The sequence below is a fragment of the Geotrypetes seraphini genome, chromosome 10 (assembly GCF_902459505.1).
Source record: "Geotrypetes seraphini chromosome 10, aGeoSer1.1, whole genome shotgun sequence".
Taxonomy (NCBI): domain Eukaryota; kingdom Metazoa; phylum Chordata; class Amphibia; order Gymnophiona; family Dermophiidae; genus Geotrypetes; species Geotrypetes seraphini.
The window spans coordinates 134512189-134537582 of record NC_047093.1 but is presented as its reverse complement, the minus strand read 5'-3'; the positions used below and the strand labels follow the sequence as shown (position 1 = coordinate 134537582).

At 40.3% G+C, this 25394-nt stretch overlaps 1 protein-coding gene and 1 pseudogene across 1 annotated transcript in view; both read left to right on the top strand.

Annotated features, from left to right (window-relative positions):
* The window catches only part of LOC117368595 (vomeronasal type-2 receptor 26-like), a 28051-nt gene extending 12443 nt beyond the window's left edge, over window positions 1-15608 (top strand). The window contains exons 3-6 of the mRNA XM_033962324.1: window positions 3554-4387; window positions 9160-9387; window positions 11468-11591; window positions 14604-15608. Coding sequence (XP_033818215.1) covers window positions 3554-4387; window positions 9160-9387; window positions 11468-11591; window positions 14604-15514 — 2097 coding nt within the window. The 3' untranslated portion in view covers window positions 15515-15608. The remainder of the gene's footprint in view (window positions 1-3553; window positions 4388-9159; window positions 9388-11467; window positions 11592-14603) is intronic.
* A 5716-nt stretch (window positions 15609-21324) lies between these two features.
* The window catches only part of LOC117368594, a 51897-nt pseudogene continuing 47827 nt past the window's right edge, over window positions 21325-25394 (top strand).

The following is a 25394-nucleotide window of genomic DNA, read 5'->3' as shown; positions in this document are numbered from 1 at the left end:
CGTCACTGCACCGTCCCCGGCCCACCATCCTCTGCACCGCCCCGTCACCGCCGTTCCCTTCACCGCCCCGTCACAGTCACCGCCATCCCTTTCACCACCCCGTCACCGCCCCGTCACCGTCCCCGCAGCATCCATATAAGCCTCAGTACTGCGAAACACCATGAAGACAGAAGAGAGTCCTCCCACTACTACTACTGCACTGAGAATCTGTTTCAGTGCCTCTGCCCTGTAGTAAAAACCGAACATAAAATAAATCAATTAACTTGTCCTCCCTTTCAATGACGTGTCCCCCATGTTCACCTATACCTCGAATCAGGTCAATTGTGCACACTAAAAATGCAGGAGGATCTGGAACGTGAGCGCAGGCAGGCAGTGATACAAAAACAGCAGACACCCGACCGACTGCAGTGTTCCGCCATCTCCCTCCCTCCATCTCACCTTAGATGTAGAGTATGCCGGCTTTCTTTTTCGCCCAGCCGCATGTGCGGGTGTTCATTTGTTCAATATTCTCCTCTGATGCAACCGGAAACAGGAAGTTGCAAGAGAGGAGAAGATTGATCAATGCGAGCACGGCTTGGCGAAAAAGAAAGCCGGCATACTCTACATCAGTGGTTTTCAACCTTTTTACACCCGTGGACTGGCAGAAATAAAAGAATTATTTTGTGGACCGGCAAACTACTAGGACTAAAATTTTAAAACCCTGTTTCTGCCCCATCTCCGCAAGCTCGGTCACATCAGTAACTATAGAAAAATAGACAAATATAGACAGCAGATATAAATTCTCAAAACTGACACATTTTGATCACTAAATTGAAAATAAAATCATTTTCCTACCTTTGCTGTCTGGTGACTGATTTCATGAGTCTCTGGTTGCGTTTCCTTCTGTCTGTGTATCCTTTCTTTCATTTCTTTCTTTCTGCACTCAGGCCCAAGAATTGTCCCTTTCTATTCCCTCCCTCTTTCCTTCCTATGTCCTTAGTGCCCCCGGTGCCTCCTTCCCATGTCTTTAGTGCCCCAGTGCCTCCTTCCCATGTCCTTAGTGCCCCTTTCTGTCTTTAGTGTCCCCATTTACTATGTTACTATGTTATATTATACTATAAATTAACACCAATATTTGAATAATATGATGAAACTATTTTACTGGACTAAATATATTTTTCAATTAGGTTTCAGAAGCCACAACCTCTTTCCTCAGGTCAGGACAGTATACAGATCTTATGGTATCCTGTTCTGACATAAGGAAGGAGGGTTTGGTCTCCAAACATTGGCCACAAATGTATTAAAATTAGTCCAATAAAGAGATATCGCCTTATTTTCATTTTCATTATCTTTATGTAAGAACATAAGAATAGCCTTACGGTGTCAGACCAATGGTCCATCAAGGCCAGTAGCCCATCCTCTCAATGGCCAATCCAGGTCACCAGTACCTGGCAAAATCCCAATCCAGGGGAACATTTATTAACCTAGATATCACACTACTTTATTCTAAACAAAAAATAAAATTGTTTTTGTTCTACCTTTGTTGTTTGCCCAATTACTTTTCCTAATTGTGTAGATCCCAGTATCTGATTTCTGTTTTCCTTGTCTTTCTCTTAACTCTTGCCATGATTTCCTGTCAATTTCTTATTTTTCTCTCCTTTTTCATTCAGCTTTCTTCAATTTATTTATCTGCTTCTGTCCAGATTTAATTCTTTCCTACTATACAGTTTACAATTTCCTTTCCTTTCTTTTTTTTTTTTTTTTTTTACTGATTCTAACTACACTTACCATCTTTTTCTCACTCTGGCTCTTCTAGTTCACTTCCTCTTATTTCCCAGTCACTAACCCTATCCTCCTTCTTTCCCACATCCGGTATTTGACACTCTCCCACTTCTATCCAGCATCTGCTCCTCCTCTCTCTTCCATTCAGTATCTTATCCCTCTCCTCTTTCTTACCTTTCTACCCGGAATCTGCTCCCTCTCTCTTTCTCTCCATTTTACCCAGCATCTGCTTCCTCTGTCACCTTCTTCTATCCAGTGTCTGCCTCCTCTATCCCCCTCCACATCCAGCATCTACCTCCCCTATCCTCTCTCCATATCCAGCATCTACCCTCTTTCCCCCTTCTATCCAATGTTTGTCCCCTCTCTTTGACCCCCCACATCCAGCATCTATTTCCTCTCTTCCCCCTTCTATTGAACATCTATCCCTATCTCCCATTTCTCCTCCATATAAGAACATAAGAATAGGCTTACTAGGTCAGACCAATTGCCCATCAAGCCCAGTAGCCCGTTCTCATGGTGGCCAATTCAGGTCCCTAGTACCTGGCCAAAACCCAAGCAGTAACAACATTCCATGCTACCGATACAGGGCAAGCAGTGGCTTCCCCCATGTCTTTCTCAATAACAGACTATGGACTTTTCCTCCAGGAAATTGTGCAAACCTTTCTTAAAACCAGCTACTTTATACACTCTTACCACAATCTCTGGCAACGTATTCGAGCGCTTAACTATTCTCTGAGTGAAAAAATATTTTCTCCTATTGATTTTAAAATTATTTCCCTATAACTTCATCGAGTATCCCCCCCCCAGTCTTTGTATTTTTTGACAAAGTGAAGAATCGATCCACTTGTACCCGTTCTACTCCACTTAGGATTTTGTAGACTTCAATCATATCTCCCCTCAGTCCAAGTTCCAAGTTTCGAAGTTTATTAGTTTTTAATATCCCGATCATAAAATAAATATCTGACCGGTTAACAATAAAAATTTTAATATAGATTAGAAAGAAATAGTGGGGGTGTGTAAGAATAATTAGGGTAAACATATATGACACATATAAACAGACTAGAAAGTGAGGATAAGTTGGGAGGAGAAGAAAAGTTACATAATTATTAGAGGAAAATGAGATAGAGGAATGGGATAAAACATGAAGGATGAGGGTGCATGGAAAAAGTGATGCATGCTGAAGAAGGTTGGTTTTTAGAGTTACTAATGCTGAAGAGCTCTTCCTCATGCAATAGGAGCTTCATCCCCTTTATCATCTTAGTTGCTCTTCTTTGAACCTTTTCTGTCCCTCTTTCTCAACCCTTATCCAGCGTCTGTCCTTCTTCTCCCCCTACATTCAGAATTTGCCCCCTATCTTCCCCTCTCCCACATCTAGCATCTACTCCCCCTCATCCAGCATCTACCCCTTTCTGAACACAGAAAAACAAACAAACCGCAGAGTTCCTCCTCACGGCTTCCTGCTCTGCCCTGGAACTTGAAGTGATGTCAACAGTGGGCGAGACCAGTAGCTGCAAGGAGAAACAATGCAGCCCTATAGTTTGCTTGATTTTCTGTGTTCAGCAGCAGTAAGGACATTGTTGCGACAGCAGCTTTTTGAGGGTGTGGTTATTTTATAACATAGATGTTTCTTTGTAAAATGACTGTTCATGCAAGAATGTCCATTTTTCATGTATCACAGAGCAGACTGTGTCTCAACAGATCCTGTTTGACAGTAGTTGAGAAATGGGCCTCCATCTGCGTTGTACAGTCTTGGGCTTCCTCTCTAAAATGCCATTTCTTGTGTCCTTCACAGATCAGTTATGGAGCAATGGATCCCATCTTCAGTGACCGGATTCTCTTTCCATCCTTTTTCCGAATGGTCCCTAATGAGCGCTCTCAGTATGACGCTATTATACAGTTACTCCGGCACTTTGGATGGACCTGGGTTGGGATCCTGACATCGGCTGATTATCAAGGACAATCAGCTGGTGAAGAACTTAAGCGGGCAATTATTCAGAGCGGAGGTTGTGTTGAGTTTTTAGCAATGATACCAATGTTTGGGAAATCTCAAACTATGTTTGAGTTTGTTCAACTGATTCGCAGTTCCACCTGCAGCGTGATAGTCATCTACAGTAGTATGGTCTATCTGCTCCAGCAGTTCATGTTCGAAGAATGGAGAAATCATGAAATACCTCCGAAAGTGTGGATTCTGTCAGCGAATCTGCCAATTATTACAGATTTCGATATAGGAAAAGCTTTCCAGATCTTAAATGGCTCGATAGCATTTTCTATCCCAAAAGGTGAAATTCCTGGATTCAAGGATTTCCTTTATAGTGTGAATCCTACCATGTTTCCAGATGATGTTTTACTGAAATTAATTTGGCAGATAAATTTCAGATGTAGGCTGCCAGGCACAAAGAAGAATAGATGGAAATATTTTGATAGGTTGCCTAATTGTACTGGGTTTGAGACGCTGCGTAGACTGGATTCTTCTCTGTATGATGTCTATAATTTCAGGTTCTCTTACAATATTTATACAGCAGTCTATGCCCTGGCACATGCTTTACATCAAATGTACACGGCAGAGCCCTTACAAGGACCGATTACTCTCAGAGAGAGTCTGTGGCAGAGATTCCAACCATGGCAGGTAAAATGACACCAGATGTTACAAAGCAGGAGGTGTGAGCGAGGCAAAAACACATAGACACCTGCTTATATAGAAAACAAAGACACACACAAACAGCCAACCAAGCACAAAGTGATACTGAATATAGGGTTACCATATTTGTGAAGTCAACAAAGAGGTCACATGACCTCGCCCCAGGCCTCCTTTCCACTAGTCTCACCCTTCCCAACACCCCACCTTTCACCAGTTTTGTCCCTGACACGTCCCATCTTTCATCCATTTCCTTAGTCGCCTTCTCATCTTTCTGTACCCTTATAGTGCTTTTCCTTTTCCCTCCCCCCCACAGGTACATTTCTCTCCCTAACCCCTCAAGGATTCTTCTCCCTCCATTCCTCATGGGTTTTTTATCTCCCTCGTTTTATCTTTCCACAACCCCATCTCTTGTGAGTTCTTTTCTCTCTCTACCCAACTCCTCTCCCATGGGTATTTCTCTCTCTGCGATACACTTGTGCTGCCTTTGCATCTCCCTGCTTCCTTGACGCTGCAAAAGCCAGGCATGTGCAGCCATTGCACAATCGTCAGGCCCACAAGCCTTCCCCTCCCAATGTCGGGGGGGGGGGGGAGACTTGTGAGCCCGGCCCTTGTGCAGTGGGTATACGGGCCTGGCTTTTGCGGTGTCTGGGAAGCAGGGAGAAAATGGCGGCGGTGGCTTGGGAGGGGCAGGGAGAGAGAAAAAAAGAGACAGAAAGAAAGGGGGTACAGGGAGAGAAAGAGGGGAGGAGGGGGCAGGGAGAGAGGAAGAAAAAGTTGGGGGAGAGAATGGAGTGTGTCAGGTGGCAGGCAGGGAGAGAGGAAGAAAAAGTTGGACTCATGGAGGGACAGAGAGAGATGTTGGTTGGGGAATGGAATGAGGTCTAGAGGAGAGGAAGCATGCAGGAGAAAAGAAAGAAAAAAAGAAAGATTGGATGCACAGTCAGAAGGAAGTGCAACCAGAGACTCATGAAATCACCAGACAGCAAAGGTAGGAAAAATGATTTTCTTTTCAATTTAGTGATCAAAATGTCCATTTTGAGAATTTATATTTGCTGTCTATATTTTGCACTATGGCCCCCTTTTACTAAACTGCAATATCAGTTTTTTCCACAGGGAGCCTATGAGTGTCAAGAGTAGCACAGGGCATTCAGCGCAGCTCCCTGCACTATAAACCGCTATCGCAGTTTAGTAAAAGGGGAGGGGGTATATTTGTCTATTTTTGTATAGTTGTTACTGAGGTGACATTGCATATTTTAAAGTCATCTGCCTTGACCTCTTTGAAAAAAACCTGAATATAAATAACATTTTCTCTGCGTACAGTGTGCTTTGTGGGTTTTTTTTAAATTTTATTGTTGGTAGATCATTTTGACTTGGTCATTTTAAAAGTAGCTCACAAGCCAAAGAAATGTGGGCACCCCTGGTCTATTGTATGTTAAAATGTACAGTGCTGCATATGCCTTTCAGCGCTATAGAAATAATAAACAGTAGTAGTACTAGATGCATTTGCCTCATTGCAAGTTTCATGGCTCCACATCATGCTCTTCTTGGTTGGGCTGAGAACTTTCCAGCGGCCCCTCGTAACTGCCACAGACTCACGCAATATAAAATCATCAGGATACAGACTATTGTTTATCCCACCTTTTTTTTGTTGGGACTATTTTTTTACATTGGTATCTTTGTTCCCCACCCTTTTTTTCTCTACCTCTTAATTCTAGCACTAAGTGGGTTTGTGCCATTATTCTATAAGGATGTGGGCTGTAAGATGCACCTAAAATGCAGGAAGGGGTGCTGCCCTGAAATACGAAGAACTATCTCTTAATGCATTGATGCTCTGAAAACCAAACACACAAGATTGAATTGAATATGGACCTTTGTATTTTGCTTTTCCTTTGACGGTTCAAGGCAGATTTCTGAAATTCAAAGCCAGTAGTATCAATATAGGGAAACCAAGCCATTGTGACAGTAACAACAAGGAGGGAAGCATGTGGTGCAGTGGTTAAAGCTACAACCTCAATATGCTGAGGTTGTGGGTTCAAATCCATGCTGACCCTATGCAAGTCCCTTAATCCTAAACTAAACTAAACCTTAGGTTTTTATACCGCGCCATCTCCATGGTCGTGGAGCTTGGCACGGTTTACAGGGAATGTAATGAGAAAGGAACTCCAGGGAAAGGGTTAGATGAAGATCGGAGGGAAGAAGAAAGTTAGAGAGCTAGAAAGTCAGAGAGGAGGGAGAGTTAGATTTTAGAGAAAAGCCAGGTTTTCAGATGTTTTCAGAAGGGTTGGAGAGCACTCAGGTTCCGAAGGGGGGAGGTGAGGTTATTCCAGAGCTCGGTGAATCTGAAGAGGAGGGAAGACCCCAGTTTTCCTGGGTGGGAAATGTCTTTTAGTGAGGGGAAGGATAGTTTCAATTTTTGGGTAGGTCTGGAGGTACTACGATTCGAGGAATTCCAGGAGAGTGGGATTAATGGAGGAAGGATGCCGTGGAGGATCTTGAAAGTTAGGCTGATGCATTTGAAGTGAACTCTGAAAGTTATCGGAAGCCAGTGAAGCTTGGAAAGTAGTGGTGAGACGTGATCGAATTTACTTTTAGAAAAGATAAGCTTGGCTGCGGCATTTTGGATCCGTTGGAGTCTGTGGAGGTTTTTCTTCGTTAGGCATATGAAGATGGAATTGCAATAGTCCAGTCTGGAGAGGATAATGGATTGGACGAGAACGGCAAAATGTTTTTGATGGAAACAGGATCTTACTGACCTCAGCATGTGAAGGCTGAAATAGCATTTTTTTACCAGGGAGTTGAGGTGGTCATTGAAGGACAGTGTAGAATCAATGATGACGCCCAGGACCTTGCTGGAGAATTCGAGCTGCAGAGAGGAGCCAGAAGACAGTGGGATTGAGGGGGGTAGCTGAGCTAATTTTGGGCCAAGCCAAAGTAATTTTGTCTTGGATTCATTCAATTTCATTTGGACGGTGTGCGCCCAAGATTGGAGGTTAGAGATACAGGAGGATATGTTCAGTGAGAGATCAGTGAGGTTCGAGTCGGTCTCGAGGAGGACAAGGATGTCGTCAGCATAGGTGTAAAGTTGTTTCAAGGGGGGATAGATGGAGGAGTTTTAGGGAGGACATATAGATGTTGAAGAGGATAGGAGATAGAGGTGAACCTTGTGGGACTCCACAGATTGGTGTCCAGGGGGAGGATGAGGTGCCATTCATGTTGACAATGTAGGAACGGGAACGAAGGAATTTTGAGAACCATTCAAGGACAGTGGAGGTGATGCCAATCTCGGAAAGTTGGTAAAGTAGAATGACGTGATGAACAACGTCGAAAGCGGCAGAGAGGTCAAATTGCAAGAGGAGGCGAACTTGTTGCGGGAGTGAAGTTGTTGGACCTTGGTCCATTAGACAGATTGTGAGCCCATTGGGTCAGACAGGGAAGAATGAATGTGTACATGAATAAATTCTTGTAAACCGTTCTGAACACTCTGGGGAGAACAGTATAGAAAATTGAATAAATATGGTAAATATGCATCAACTAGTCTTTAAGACCTTTACATTAACAGGTGCTAGAATAGATGTGTGTCTTTGTCTTTCTTTTTTTTTTCTCTCCTTGGCTGCTTTCTGTCTGTCTTTCTTTCTGTCTCTCTTTTCCCCCTCTGTCCATCAGTAGCCCTTCTCCCTTCATTTTACCTACCCTGTCCAGCAGCACCTCTTCCCTGCTCCCCCTGTCCAGAAGCAGCCCTTCTCCCTTCCTTTTACCTTCCCCCCTGTCCAGCAGCACACCTTCACTGCTCCCCCTGTCCAGTAGTAGGCCTCCCTTCCTGTTACCTCACCCCTGCCCAGCAGCACCTCTTCCCTGCTCCCCCTGTTCAGCAGTAGGCCTCCCTTCCTGTTACAGCCCCCCTGCTCCCCCTGTCCAGCAGTAGGCCTCCCTTCCTGTTTCCTCCCCCCTGCCCAGCAGCACCTCTTCCCTGCTCCCCCTGTACTGTAGCATCCCTTACCTGATTCCCCTGTCCAGCATCTGGCTGTTTAGAAGAGGAGGACAGAAGAGCAGCAGAGGGCCTTACAGTACTTCCTGGCTGTGGATAGGTCTGCCGCTACCTGGAGGAGCTGAAGATCAGGGTGGACAACGCTTAGAGGTTGCGTGGGTGCATGGGAAGCTGTTTTGCCCGCTAGTGTGCGTGAGGAGCGTCTGGGATCACATGCAATGATGACGTTCTTTTGTCGACCGTTTAGTTCTGTGCTGGAGGTATTTTTAAGTTTAAAGCTGCCGCGGCGGCTCGTTTCTCAATCCCCATCTGCGTTGGAAGACTTCTCTGACTCAGGTGGGGCTCGTGAGAGGTGCCACCACTGCGGCTTAGAACTTAAAAATATCTTCGCTCAGAACATCCTTGGGGTTCCGCGGGTGTGGTGCCATTTTTCTTCCAAGGTAATAGAACCCTAAGCACGTATGCGCACTCCTACCGCCACGGACATATGGATCACGGAACATGCAGGTAGGAGTGCGCATGCGCGCTTAGGGTTTTATTATAGTAGATAGAAATTTACCTTTATAAAATTCCCATATCTGCTAAAACACAAATTAATGTCCCCTGCCATATACCTTTCTTACATATAGACTTTGCATTCTTGTCATGCCTACACATCTAGTGACCTCTCACTGGTACTGAAAATATTGCTCTCTGGTACCTCACCTCATACGTTCAGGTGAGTTTCCAGCACTTTCTCCATGCAATTTCCTGATTGTTTCCTTTTTTTTTCCAGCTGAATAATTTTCTTAGGAATATTCATTTTAAACCTTCTATTGGAAATGAGATTTTCTTTGATGAGAAAGGGGACACTCCCACTCGATATGACATTCTAAACTGTATTTATTTGCCCAACGGAGCCCTCATCCAAACCCTTGTGGGCAGCTTTCATCCTTCTGCCCCTTCCGATCAACAACTCTTCATCAACGAGAGCGCCATCAGGTGGCAACCACTCTTTAAACAGGTGAGGGTGAATTACATTGTTCTAATACTCAGGGTCAGCATCCTCATATTAAGAGAGAGTATTACAGGTCATCCTGGCTGGCATTAAAAAGATCAGAGTGTCATTGGACCACCAGCTCAGTGACAGTATGTAAATTACTTTGTGGGAGTCCTGGGTTCACTTTCTGTGGCTGGCATTTGTGCTGTGGGATCACGAGGACCAGGAACAGTGTCTGTCATACTTCAGTGACATCTGGACACCAGAAGAAGTCAATATTAGCTGAGCTCTAGATATATACAAGTAGCTGCACCCGATTCAGTTCATTAATATCAATAAAATCCATCACGGAGGCTCAATCTCAGTCACTTCACTTTGGCCGATTTGCTGTTTTGATCGCGGTCTTGGATACTTTGTTTTGGCCAATTTGCTGGTTTGATCGCAGTCTTGGATAATTCATTTTGATCACGGTCTTGGATACTTTGTTTTGGCTGATTTGCTGGTTTGATCGCAGTCTTGGATACTTCATTTTGATCACGGTCTTGGATACTTTGTTTTGGCTGATTTGCTGGTTTGATCGCGGTCTTGGATACTTCATTTTTATCGTGGTCTTAGATACTTCGTTTTGGCTTATTTGCTGGTTTGATCGTGATCTTGGATATTTCATTTTGATCGCGGTCTTGGATACTTGTTTTGGCTGATTTGCTGGTTTGATCGTGGTCCTGGATACTTCATTTTGATCGCGGTCTTGGATACTTCGTTTTGGCTGATATGCTGGTTTGATCGTGGTCTTGGGTACTTTGTTTTGGCTGATTTGCTGTTTTGATCGCGGTCTTGGATACTTCATTTTGATCACGGTCTTGGATACTTTGTTTTGGCTGATTTGCTGGTTTGATCGCAGTCTTGGATACTTCATTTTGATCACGGTCTTGGATACTTTGTTTTGGCTGATTTGCTGGTTTGATCGTGGTCGTGGATACTTCATTTTTATCGCTGTCTTAGATACTTCGTTTTGGCTGATTTGCTGGTTTGATCGCGGTCTTGGATACTTCGTTTTGGCTGATTTGCTGGTTTGACCGCGGTCTTGGATACTTCATTTGATCGCAGTCTTGGATACTTCATTTTGGCTGATTTGCTGGTTTGATCGCGGTCTTGGATACTTCAGTTTGATCGCAGCCTTGGATACTTCGTTTTGGCTTATTTGCTGGTTTGATCATGATCTTGGATATTTCATTTTGATCGCGGTCTTGGATACTTGTTTTGGCTGATTTGCTGGTTTGATCGTGGTCTTGGATACTTCATTTTGATCACGGTCTTGAATACTTTGTTTTGGTTGATTTGCTGGTTTGATCGCGGTGTTGGATACTTTGTTTTGGCTGATATGCTGGTTTGATCGTTGTCTTGGATACTTCATTTTGATTGCGATCTTGGGTACTTCATTTTGGCTGATTTCCTGGTTTGATCGCGGTCTTGGATACTTTGCTTTGGCTGATTTGCTGTTGTGTTCACGGTTAGATGAAGGTTATTCTATGATTAATAAGTTTACTTCACCTAGTTAATTGTGATAATATAGTTGACATCCAAAAACGGCATACACTGGCACTTGGACGTTTTAATTATCAGGATGTCCAAGTGCCAATTTTCATAACCAACTTTCAGGACATTTGGAGAGGCGTCTCAGCTACTGTGCATCCAAAATTCAAGAGTGGTGTTTTGGTGGTGTGCTATGGGTGTGCTTTGGGCATGCTTAGACTTGGATATCTTGCGGGGATATTTGAATCTTTCAAAAAGATGTCCAGGACAGAATTTAAATGTTCGGAGCTAGACCTGTTTTAAAAGCATCTGTTTAAAAGATACCTAAACTGAGAGATTAAGTAATCACCCCTCACACTCCCTCTGTGGTCACTTTCTCACTTCCCACCCACCCACCCCAAAACATGAATAATACATACCTGTGTCAGAAATACCTAGAAGAAGCAGGATAAGAGAAGGGAAAACCTTTATCTTATGTCTTTCTCAAAATGACTCTGGGATTATGTGGGCATGGGAAATAGAAGCCGTCTCCTGTGAATGCTCACAAGTTGTCCTTGCTGTTGTTCCTCAGACTCCTCGTTCTGTATGTAGCAAGAGCTGTAGGCCAGGATACAGGAAGGCTCCCAAAGAGGGGAGCCCGAAATGTTGCTATGACTGTGTCCCTTGTGCTGAGGGAGAGTTCTCCAATGCAACAGGTAAGAAAAACAGTAACCAAGAAAAAAAAAGGATATAATAAAATAAAAAAAAATGAAGAAACTTCATTTCACTTTGTCTATTATGTTTATACCCATCCATTGTTACACTTCTGAGCAGTTTACTACTTCACATGCACAATAAATAAAGGTAAATTGATATCATATATTAAAACAAAATCAATATGACAGTATTTAAACCAATAAAACACCACAGCAAACATACGAGCCTTTGATTTCTCGTGAAGTGTCATTCCACAGCTTGTATTTTTCACATAACTGCTATCTTAGGAACACTTAATAGCTCCTGCTTTAACAAGAGAAGTTATTGTGATGGTTGATAACTTTACTAAAATGAGTCTGTTTGTATTGTGACATTCACAGTTATTCTATTCCAGAAATTTTAAACAAGAATAAACGAGAAGACCAATGCTAATACACATACAGATAAAGAACAAAGAGCTCAACCAAATAGTAGATTATAATTCTTCAGGGCGCACAAAAGGGTACACAGTTGGGTATACTCATTTGTTGTGCTCTTTTAGCAGTGTGGCTCCACAGGTACATTTTAATCATTCGGGTCACTTATGAGGGCGATTACTGTGGTAACTGAACTGAAGCCCACTGGGAATTAATGAGCTACTGAGCTGTGGCTGCACAGCTTTGTAAAAGAGGAAAGTTTTCTTTCTGTAAAGAAATATTTTCACAGACTCTTCCTGCTTCATCCCTCTTTCCCTTTCCTTGCGCCTGATATTCAAAAGTAATTACCTGGATAATGAAAGCTATAATGGGAATAATTCCATTACAGGGCAGCAACTATAAGCGGTAAATTACATGGTAACATACATGTGTAAAAACCCTTCCAAGAATACTGCCTAGTTGAAAAGTATGTGCCATGTTGCATGTACTTTGCTCATGTAAAATAATCCTTTGTGTGATTAACCCAGTCAATGAACCGTAGATTCACAATTAAAAGTGTAACAAACCTGTTATACGACTCTTCTCCTAATGAAATAGTACCCTCATAAGTAGGCCAATTTCTTACCCTTTTATGATAGGTGCCCTGTTAAAAAATTTCTTTCCACCTTCATCTGGATAATTCCCCTAGCCAATGCTACCACTGATTTGTAAAGCACAGCTGAAAATCCAGATAGTACTGAGGCGGTGGGTAGAGAAATATCAGGTTGAAAGGGCAGCAGAATCAGCAGATATTGGCACTGAATATATGAGTTTTATTTAATTGCCACAACTGGTGTTGAAGAAAAAAAAATGCTGACCATGGTGGATGAATATTGACCCAAATATTGTTGTTCCTCTTTAGTGAATGTATCAAAATGTGAGCTTCAGACTTAAATTTGTTCCCTTAAAAATAGCACCTTCTCGTTTTCGCTATATGGACTCATGGGAAAACTCTTCTAGGGAAATGCAGTATTGATACACTTTGGACCAAGGTGTGGGCTTACCGTTTCATATCTGCCTTGTCTCTCCCATACGGAAATACACAACTTAGAATTCTCTACAATTGATTGATTGTAGTTATTTTTTGAAATGAATATTGATCAAGATAATTGCACACAAGCGTACTTATAGCTATTCTAGGATTGTAAAATCAAATGAGAAAAAAATAATGATGCAAAATATTTTAATAAAATCCAAAATCTTATTTTTTATTAGTTATCAATATTAGATCATAAGAGTACTCAATTGAGTATCATTTGCATCATGAGAATTATTACAGAAGCTAAAAGCTGGCCTTGCTCATAAAAAATTCCAACGTTTTACCAGTTACACGTCCATATCTATCCTAAATGATGACATTCCTTCGTTACAATCCATCTGCAGTCTAATTGGTCCACATTATTTGTTCCCATATAAGGCTAGCTTCATATAGGCGTCTCACAAATAACATTCTTATACCTACAAAGTTACATTCTCACATTAAGCTTACATATTTTATAAAAAGAATAAATACATAGACAAATATTGTAATATACTTACAAAACTCCTCAGCTTTTATGTCCTTTCTATACTGAGAAAATCATTTCTGTCTCACTAAGACTGAACAAAGAAAAGATGGAAAGAGCAGGTACCCGTCCCATCAAGATTCTAAAAAGTAGAAAAAAGTTGCTCAAGGTCAGAGGTCAAACACCATCTGTGGCCTTATCAGGATCTCTTCAGGATTTCAGATATATGAAAATCAAAATAAAATATATTCCTAATCTATATTTGTTGTTAACTTATGTTTGTTAACTTATTACCTATAGCTACCTAAGTAATATTTCTATTATGTAATTTTTTCTAACTTACTGACACTTAATTTTGGATCAATTCATACCATGATACACATGTGGTTTAGATTTGTCTTTCCCATAGCAAACTCAAGTCATGGCAAACCTAGGGCCCCCTGGTATGTGGATACCAGGTCAAAAGCCAACTCCTGTCTGCCTACATTTCCCTGAGGACTGGCCTGGTTCAGGCTGGTCACTCTTTAGCACAAAGAAGCCCTATAAACTTAAGCTTTCCCATCTGTTGGTATGGTGGTTATCAATCATAGAATGTCTCAGCCTTCCTTCCCGTACCAGTCCAGCACATGAGACATGTGTCAAATCAATATGTTAACTTAAAATCTGTCTTAAATTTTTGTATTTCTGATAATTTTATTCCAGCTTATCCAATTTTCATATATTTAGCTATCAATATCACATTCTCAATTGCTCTTGGATTAGGCCCTATCTATCAACAGGTTTTTCTAACTAGTAAATCCTGGTGCAATGTGAGAAAGTGTAATAGCTGATTTTTTATTGTTTGCTCACCCTTACCTGTCCAGGTAAACCAAGCTTGCCCGCCTCAGAACTACTTAAGGCATAGGGCAAGGTCCTTAATATTTGATATCTGTTTTACAGATAGCTGTTTTGTATATATTTGTTCTTAGTTTTCAAACTACAATAAAAAAAATTTAAATATAAAAATAGCATATTTTATTCAAATGCTGACAAAAATACAGTTCATTTTTAGATATGGAAAAATGTTTGAAATGTCCCGATGACCAGTGGCCCATGAAGAAGCGAGACGGCTGCATTCCAAGAACCATCGAGTTCCTTTCCTACGAGGATCCACTGGGTGCGGCTTTGGCTTTCTTGGCCATTGTATTATGTGCAATCACTGCTGGAACTCTAGGAATATTTCTTAAATATCGAGAGACTGCTGTAGTGAAAGCCAATAACCGGGATCTCAGCTACATCCTCCTTCTCTCCCTCATGCTCTCCTTCCTCTGTTCCTTGCTATTCATTGGGCGTCCGGAGAAGCTGACCTGTCTGCTCCGGCAAACTGCTTTTGGGATCATTTTCTCAGTCTCTGTTTCTGCAGTCCTGGCAAAAACCATCACAGTTGTCATTGCTTTCAAAGCCACTAAGCCTGGAAGCAGGTTAAGGGAATGGGTGGGGTCCAGAGTACTCAGTTTCTTGGTCCTTCTGTGCTCCCTGGGTGAAGTTCTGATCTGCACTGCGTGGTTACTCATCTCTCCCCCATTCCCAGACTACGACATACAGACAGATGCTGGAAAGATGATACTAATATGCAATGAAGGCTCCCTCTTTGCATTTTACAGTGTGATCGGGTATATGGGCTTATTGGCTATATTAAGTTTTATTGTTGCTTTCTTAGCCAGACGTTTACCTAACAGTTTCAATGAGGCCCAATTGATCACTTTCAGTATGCTGGTGTTCTGCAGTGTTTGGGTGTCCTTCATCCCGGTTTACCTGAGTACAAAGGACAAATACATGGTAACTGTGGAGATATTTGCAATGCTGTTATCTAGTACAGGACTGTTGAGCTGTATCTTTATCCCAAAGTGCTACATTATTCTGCTCAGGCCTGAGATGAACACAAGGGAGCATTTAATTGGAAAACAATCTCCCAGTATGTAAAACAGTATAACTAAAGTCACGGACTTTATATTCTACCCTCCAGTACTGAAGAAATGAACCTGTAGAAAGATTAAAATAGTGGTTGTACTGGGAGAGCAGAGTCAATAGGATAATCCGATGGGGTGCATTATAGGAATTTGTTTTTTAAGAAAAGCAATGGAGAATGTATAGAGAAGGGCAAAGGACTAGCATTAGAAGGAAAGCAGAAGGATACAGTTGATCAGAGGTATACCTGACTGGTGTCATTTCTGGAATGGCACCAGTCAGAGTTGCAAACACAAAACAAGAAAAAACTGCAGACAATCTGTACAAGATGCAGGCTATGTTTATTATATCAAATATTAAATGCGGTCAAAGATACCACCTTTTAACAAACCAAGGGATCCGACAAGGTCCGTGTTTCGGTAAGCACGCCTTCCTCAGGGGTCCTAACAAATGTAAATACAAATAATAAAAAAAACCAAGAATATGCAATTCATATACAATTATTGGACGTGTGGTGTGCTAAAGTGATAAAGTAATAATCTGTATAATGTGGTGAAAAATCATAATCTGAAGAAATAATACATAAAAGGTGTAAATGCATGAAAACAGCGCGAAGTGCATAGGATAAAATTGTGATTAAAACAGATATGTGTAAAGTATGAAAACATAGAAAACTTAAAAGCCAATGAAAGTGCTAATGTGCAATTTGGTGTACATAAAAGGTGTAGAGTGCTATACGTAGAACAGAACACAAAAAACAAAGAAATTAATTAATGAGATGAAACTGGGGGGAACTACCATGGTTGATATGGTTTTTAATCAAACCACAATTTAAATTGATAATGAACTAAAATAGAAATAAAATCTTCCATGGACATATATTAAAATCAAGACAATTTCTTTATTAAACAGTTAATACAATCACATAGATTGCGCTATAAGACTATATATAAGGAAGAGAAAAAGAATAGGATAAAAAAATACCTTGAGAAACCAGAAGACTAATAGATGGGATAGATATATGTGGAGAAAAAGTAATCAAATTCATTTAAGACCATAACAAGTGAATCCCAAAGGAATATATGTTTAAATATATTTATTGATTTTTAAATCATATAATCAAGAATATCTTGTACAGAAAGCAAATTAGTAATTCCACATAGAGCAAGAAACATTCCAATAACATTTAAATCATGTATAAACTAAAATGCTCAAGTCCTCAAATTTGGATCCAAGATTTCTTATCGAAAACAAAGAAAGAAGAATTGAACAAATGTACACTCTTTCATAAAAGTTAGCTAGAGGGACTGATTGCTGGGATTAATCAATAATCTTAGAGCTTATGATTTTTCTGCCTCCAATCGGGAGAGCGCTAAAAAAGAAGTCAACTGATTAGGCTCAAAGAAAACATATTTAACTGATCGGTGATGCACTATACATTTACAAGGATGTCGCAAATAGAAAGTAGCACCCAAAGATATAACACCTGGCTTCAACATAAGAAATTCACGACGACGCTTTTGAGTCTCTCGTGATAAATCAGGAAATACCTGCACTTTACAGCCCATAAATTCTTTCTGTCTATTTTTAAAGAATAGTTTTAACAACCAAACTTTATCAATAGAGAGAGCTACTGTTATAATCAAAGTACTCGGTTCTACTGCCTCTTTATCAGATTTTTCCAATAACTCCGATACATCCAATAATCCTTGATCCGACGACTTTTTTGGTAATTTAATCTTATTAGGTAAGTAATAGACTCATGATAAAGGAGGTAATGAATCTTCTGAGGCCCCCCAAACTTCAAGAAAATATCTTTTAAACATTTCTCTAGGTGGTGTCAATGGTAGCCTAGGAAAGTTAATTAATCTTAAGTTATTGTATCTGGAGTTGTTTTCTAAGTTCTCCATCTTTCTTCTAAGATTAATATTATCTTTCATTAAAGTTTCCTGTAGTTGTTTAGATGATTTAATTTCCTGTTCAAGCTTTTGAACAGAGGAATTAGAGGCAGTCATTTCATTTTTCAATTCTTTAAGTTCAGTAGAGTGTTGAGACAGTTTCCCCTCAATTGACTGAAGTTTGGGACTTATGGTCTTCACTAGTCCGGCCATAAGATCCCATAGTGAGTCCAGAGTTACTTCTGAGGGTTTTTCCAAAGAAATTAAAGGTAAAGAAATGTCATAGTGCTCACCGTCCAGTTGATTAACTTGTCGCTGTCCCTGAAGGCTAACTCGCCTCTCCTCAGATGATTTCCCCTCAGCTTCTTCAAAGGAGCTCATATCCATAAGAGCTCCTGTCAGCAGGCTCTGTGATGGACTACTTGCCTCAGGGGAAGGCAAGACCCCAACCTCCGGGGTTCCCTTACCCCTTGGAGAGCTGCTTAGCTGAGGTTGCGGGGGCGGCGCCCTAACGTCGGGGCTCAAAGATGTCTCCAATCCCGGAGGAATCACCATGGCCTCACTGACGCCGCTACTCCTCTGCGGGCCTCCCTCCGACACCGAAAATACTCCCTGCATCCGTCTGAGGAGTTCCCCGATGTCACCAGCCGCGGGGGTGGCTGTGGGCCGCGAGGCACCAGCGGCGCTACGGCCCCTCCATTTAGGCATCGGGTAAGTGGTGTAACCGCTAAGAAATATTATTAGGAGAAAAATCCTCAGAGCGGCTCCTCAGCGCGTCCAGCCTGACGCCATCTTGGATCATAGTCTTCCAAAGGAATATATAAAAACCATGATAAAAATATATAGATAAGGGACATAATAAGTTTAAAAAGCACCAAGTGAAAAAAAGAAAAGACAAAAAAATTTTTTACATAACAAATAAGTGTATAGTGGACCAAGGCTGAAAAGCACTCTTCACATTGCAATGTTATAATATCTAGAGACCTGAGAACAGGCCAGAAATCAAGTGACAATTCAAAGTGTCTAAAGCGTAGAAAGGTCGACTGAGACTATTATTTAATTCTTTATTTAATTTTCAATTACATTTCCAAGCATAAACATCTTGAACAGAAAGAATGGCAGAAATAAAAACATACGTACAAATAGTATGAATTAAGGAAGAAACTTAAATACAACGAGGAAATAACAGCAATTCCTATCCTTCTCAAGTCCTCTATTTTAGAGATCCAAAATTAAATGAGTGAAAATTACAACATAGAAATACTTAGATCACTAAGAAAAATTTAACGATAAAGCAATAGCCTATGATGGTGGAAGGAAGTTATCTTCATTAGAATTATGTCACCTATTCTTTGTCAAGGCGTTTAATAGACAGAAATCCAGTCAACTGGGATGGATCATAAACAACATATTTGAAAGATTTGTATCTGATTATGCACTTGCATGGATATCGTAAAAAGAAAACTCCTCCTATAGCTGTAACTGCAGGTCTCATCAACAGGAACTCTCGTCTTCTTCTCTGGGTGTCTTTAGAGACATCAGGGAACATTAATATTTTATGTCCCAAAATTTTTTTTTGGTTTATTTTTAAAGAATAATCTCAATATCCAATCTCTATCAGGAGCTAAAGCAACTGTTACCAATAATGTTGATGATTTCACAATTTTTGTCCTCAGAGGTTTCCAATAATTCAGAGACATTAAGAGATTTATCTTGACCATTTTGTTCTGGATCTGTTTGTTCCTGGATTTTCCTTTCCGGAAGATAATATGCCCTAACAAAGGGAGGTAATGATTGTTCTGGAACATTTAGAACATCCAGAAAATATCTCTTTATCATATCTCGGGGATTTATCAAAGGGTCTTTAGGAAAATTTAATATCGTCAAATTGTTAAAGTGATTATAATTTTCAAGAGTTTCTAGTTTTCTTCATATATTATTACTATCTTTAACTTGTGTCTCTTGGAAATTATTTATTGTTTTCAATTCTACAGTCATTTTTTGAGTCTCACTTTTACTTTGATTAATCTCTTGTTTCATTTGTGAAATTTCTTCTTGATGTACTTTTAATTTTCCTTCTATCTCTTCGACCTTTGGGGAAAAAGTTTTCCTCAGGTTTACAACTAAGTCCCAAATATTCTCCAAAGTAACTTCAGGAGGTTTTACTTAATGAAGAAAAGTCTTGTAGTGCTAATTCAGTCTTACCCTTTACTGGATTCATGACTTTTATCCCTTGTACTGACTCCTCAATTGATCTTCCGGCCACAGGTAGCTCCAGGGACACAAGTTCCCCTGCTGACTCCAGAGACAAGCGCTCTGTTAAACCAGCCTCTCGCAGTAGGAGCACAGACTCTTTGGACGTGCTCACTTCCTGTGGAGAGCTTGCTTGCTGTGGCCGTGGAGGAGGAACTCTATGGTCTGGGCTCAGAGTAGCATCTAGCCCCAAGTCATCCGGAACGGTGTCACTCATCGCCGATGTCGACAACGGGCGATTCCCAGACAATTACATTCCTCCAATGAGGCGCCGCAAAATCTCATCGATAGAGCCGTTTGAGGGGGTATCCGGTCGTCGGGAGGCTCCACCGACTCCTTCACGCCTTCTCTTCGGCATTATTAAACTGAGGTTAGTAGGAAAACAGGAACAGTGGACGGCGTCTCTCTCATACACAGGCTACCATGGCCATCTTGGATCCGCCGACTGAGACTATAAGAGTCAGAGAAACCTAAAGATAAAAAATAAATATAAAAGTGCAAACTACCAAATAAACAAATGAAAGTCAGGACTTACCAAAAGCCTATGCTGTAATCACATAAATGCGAGCTGACAGTTCCAGCGCATAATGGATATCTAAGCAAAACAAGAACGCCGCGGGATTCAGATGATAAAAAAGGGGCTGTCTAAAGCGAGGAGAGCTGCGATTGGCCTAGGGGCATGTTCCAAAATAAGTCATGAAAGGGCTACACTTCTATAGTGGCTTGTGATAGGTTGATAAGCATATCATGAATAAGAGGAAAGACAAAAAAGAAGAAACAAAGTAATACTAACTGATATTAAATAGCGGACACTTCTGAAAAAGTAAAATTGGAAAAAACAATGAAAAGTAAAAAGAAAAATGATTAAAACTTTGGTGGTTCAAGGGGCATGTCCCAAGTTCAGTAACAAAAAAGATATATATCAGAAAGGGAAAACCATGAGAAAAAAAGGATAAAGAGCAGGATGAAACTAGAAATAAATGACACTTTAACAAAAAACAATAATATGAAGGAAGATGGGAACCAACATTAAAAAATATATATGAAAATAAAATAAATAGTGAATTAAACCTTTGACGGAACAATGAAATGAGAAATGTGAAGAACACCACTAATCCAACAGATTATGCTGAGAAAGATAATGATGCCACTTACAGACTCTTGTAGAACAGTATGAAGTATCAAATGTCGTCTCATTGAAACACAACTATCTCAATTACAGTGTGCATAGAAGGTAATAACGTTCAGAAATTAAGACAAATCAGAACAAATAAGAAAATACTTATAAAATACAGGCATGCGTAATCTTGTAAAAGCGGTATTAGAGGATGAATATCAATAGAAACGTAAAAAGAGCATGTATTGACATCCTAACACTACTACAACACATAACCATATTGTTAAGAAAATAGATAAAATAAGCCTATATAAGGACATCCATAATCATAAATTTAATGAATAAAAATATTTATAAATAAAACGTTAACCCAAAATGCATGTAGGAACCACATAAAAGATTATAAAGCTATATTGGGCTATAAATTAAAACCATCAAAATATGAATGCCAGAAAGAGTATAATATGAAATAAAATATGTCAATACACATGTCTTAAAGTGCAATAATAGCCCAAATATATATGGCTATGCTCTCGTGTCCTTAATACCAGTCCAAAATGTTGAAATATCACATTAAAAATGGGGACCAAGATTTTATACCTTCTTCTTGGTGAGTCAGTAAATAAATGAGGAAGCCTCAGCCCCACCACTCCACCTGCTGTGCTTTTCTACCTGCGGAAAGAATTACGTGGTGCCATTCATCATTGGCTGTTCCGCATTCATATGTTCTTCTATATAGATAACTTGTATAAATTTTTAATAATTTTTGTATAAATAACCTTAAATATTTTATATTGGTTCATTTAAAATTATATGCACTTATCTTTTCATCCGCCAAAACCTGGGAGTCAGACCCGACATGTTTCGCGTTGATACCCTTTATCAAGGGTCTCCCTGCATATTAAAGAGAAGGAAGCTGTTATGTTCTCGTTCAAATACTACTCCCTCCGCCCCCTATGTTTGTCACTTACTATCTTCCAAAGTAATGTTAAATTGTCTTACCAAGGTTGCTGCTGCCATCCGACTCTAGATTCACTTGTAAGAGAAAAATGGCGGTGGCGTTCTACCCCGATGTTTAAATAATCCTCCTATCCCTTGTCACCAATCTGTTACCTCTCCCTGTCTCTCATTGGCCCAATTGTTAACCAATCAATGAAGCCCACTCCAGCTCGCCGTTCAACCCTCGTGGTTCCACTGTATCTAGCATAAAAATGTATCTCTGTTCTATCTCATTAAGTCTCCTATAATCTTTCCCACAATCCCTCCCAACTACTCTTTCTTTGACCCGCCATTTAATCTCCTCTACCTTGTGGTTACATGCAACCCAGTGGTCCACTAAGGGGGCCTGGGAAATCTTATTAGTAATTCTCGATTTGTGTTCGATTAATCTAACCCGTATTGCACTGTTTGTCCTCCCAATATATATTAACCCACAGGGACAAATTATCATATATATGTTGAATTACAATCTGTATCCATTTTGGATCTCAAGGTGATGTCCGTTCCTTGACCTTCCAGAACCACCCCTCTATAATGGATACACACCAGTGACATCTCCCACACTTCTTGTATTGGCCATCAGTCAACCGCATCCTTCTATCATACTTCTGGAAATTACAACTTTGACCCAATGTGGTGCCCCTTGAGTATGCTATCCTAGGGAAGTCCTGCAGAAACTGATGAATTTGCACTATATGCCAGTGCCGTCTCATAATCTTCACTGCTAGATTAGCTGCTCTTGAAAATGGAAGCACACACGTCAAAAGCTCATTCACATCCCTCTAGGGCTCCCCTCCATGTAGTAGGAGCTCTCGTTGAGAAAATTTAGCCCTCTTGTAAGCCTGTTTTAAAGCTTTCTCCAGGTATCCTCTATCCCGGAGTCTCTCCCAAAGAAGATTAGTTTGCCTCTTAAAATCTTCAACAGACGAGCATACTGGCCAGACATGTAAAAATTGACCTATGGGTAAATTAAAACGTAACTTAAATGGGTGGAAACTATCAAAATGCAACACCGTGTTCCGTGTGACCGGTTTTCTATAAAGAGAAGTGTGGATTTGGCCCTCATCTACATAAATGGCAATGTCCAGAAATTCTATCCATGTCTGATGACTTATCATCGTAAATTTAATATTTGGATCAACCGAGTTCAAATATTCAAAAAACTCCTGCAGTTGTTCCCTTGTATCCTGCCATATCAAAAAAATGTCATCCAGAAACTGCCCCCAGAATAAAATCTGGGGATGCCATCTGGGACCATATATCAATCTTTCTTCAATTCTAGCCATGTATAAAGAAGCAACCGATGGTGCCAGAGTGGCACCCATCGCCACCCCTTTAATCTGCTGAAAAAAATGGTCATAGTATTGGAAATAATTATTCTGAATAACCCATTGGCCATTTTCATCAAACATTCCATTGGAATACGTTGGGAGGTATGTCTACTTTGTAGTTTGTCTTATATTACTTACAATGCCTCCACCTGTGGAATCTGGGTGTACAACGAGACAACATCCAAAGTGACCGACCATTTGTTCCGCATATTAACATATTCCTCAAAAAGTGAGAGGAATCCCTAATGAATGAGGTAATCTTTGGAACTTCATCTCGCAAAAAATAATCAATAAATTTTGAGAGGGGTTCAAGAATTGATTGGCGTGTGTTAACTATGGGGCGACCAGGCGGGCTGCTCAACGTCTTATGTATCTAAGGGATGAAAAAATACTTGGTATCCTCGGATTTCTTTGGAACAAAAATATAAATTCCCTTTTCGTAATTGTACCATTCTTCAAATTAATGTTAAGTTGCTGAAGACGGCTGCCGGTACCCACCAATTCCCATGGATGCCGGATAATCAAGATTCTACTGTATCATGTTTTAATGCTCATGTGTGTTTTCTTTGTATCAGGCCATGAGTGGGTTTTTGTTGTTTTGAGGTTTTTTTTAAAAAAAAAAAGGGCTAAATATTGCAAATAGGAATAAAGATCTCATTATCAGATGAGTTGGAGGACACATTTTTAGTGCACATCATTCTGATCTGGACAATTCCATTTTGGTTTCTTTGCATTTTTGATATTTCTGAATTCATTTTTTCATTTTTATAACTTAAACATAAAGTTTCCCACCAAAAGGAAAAATTAAGTCTGTCCCAATTTTTCCAGTTATTGGAAGAGACTGGAAGACCTAAATATGTATACTCTGGAGAAGAGGAGGGATAGGGGAGATATGATACATACGTTTAAATAGTTGAAAGGTATTAATATAGAACCAAATTTTTTCCAGAGAAGAGAAAATGGTAAAACTAGAGGACATAATTTGAGGTTTCAGGGAGGAAGACTCAGGAGCAATGTTAGGAAATTATTTTTCATGGAGGGGGTGACAGATGCTTGGAATGCCCTCCCGAGGGAAGTGGTGGAGAGGAACATGGTTATGGAATTCAAAAAAGCATGAGATAAACATAGAGGATCTCTAATTAGAAAACGAAGAATGTAAATTAAAGAGCTAAGGCCGGTACTGGACAAACTTGCACGGTCTGTGTCCCATATGTGATGATTTGGTGTATGATTAGGCTGGGAGGGCATCAATGGGAACTCCACTAACTTGGAACAAGAGGATGTTACTGGCCAGACTTTATGGTAGATACCCTGTAAACAGGATGGTTGAATAAGCTGGAGTGAGCTTGGACAGCAACTTCGTCATTTGGAACCTAGGACAATACCAGGTGGACTTTACAGCCTATGACCAAGAAATATCAAAGAAGAGACAAGTGAATTTAATTATGTATTTTTAATGGGTATAAATAATGGGCAGACTGGATGGACCATTCAGGTCTTTATCTGCCGTCATTTACTATGTTATAGCTATGTGATGCTGGGTTCTGTGTTAGGAGTCACTGCCCAGGAATAGGATCTAGGTGTCATTGTTGAGGATACGTTGAAACGCTCAGCTGAATATGCGACAGCTACTAAGAAAGCAAATTGAATGTTAGGAATTATCAGGAAAGGAATGGAAAACAAAGATGAAAATGTTATAATGCCTTTGAATCGCTCTATGGTATGGCCGCACCTTGAATACTGTGTGCAGTTCTAGTCACTGTATCTCAAAAAAAAAGATACGGAGGTGTAACTTATGGAACTTTGTAAGTCTTAAGTAGTTTGAAAGTGGAATTAGAAAAAGTACAGAGAAGGTTGATGAAAATGATGAAAGGGATGGGTTGACTTCGTTGGTAGCGAAACGTTCGGCTCTAGTCGGCAATAGTTGAGATAAACGAGATATGACATTCTTTTTTTGATTTTTGGTTAAATCTACATGGGAGGCAGTATTCTTCAAATATTATCATTCGTGATTCTTAAGACTCCTGAGACAGACCTGTGGGCCGAAACATGTAGATGTCGAGCCATTGAATTATTGAGTTGTTGAATGTACCATTGTGACATTGGAGGAATAAAGATACTCTCATTATCAGATGAGTTGGAGGACACTTTTTTAGTGCACATCATTCTGATCTGGACAATTCCATTTTGGTTTCTTTGTATTTGTGTTTGTGTTGTTTTCCCCGGGTTTGTTCTTCCTTCAGAAATATAGTGCCATAATAAACTATTTAAATTAACATGGGGTCCATTGACGAATT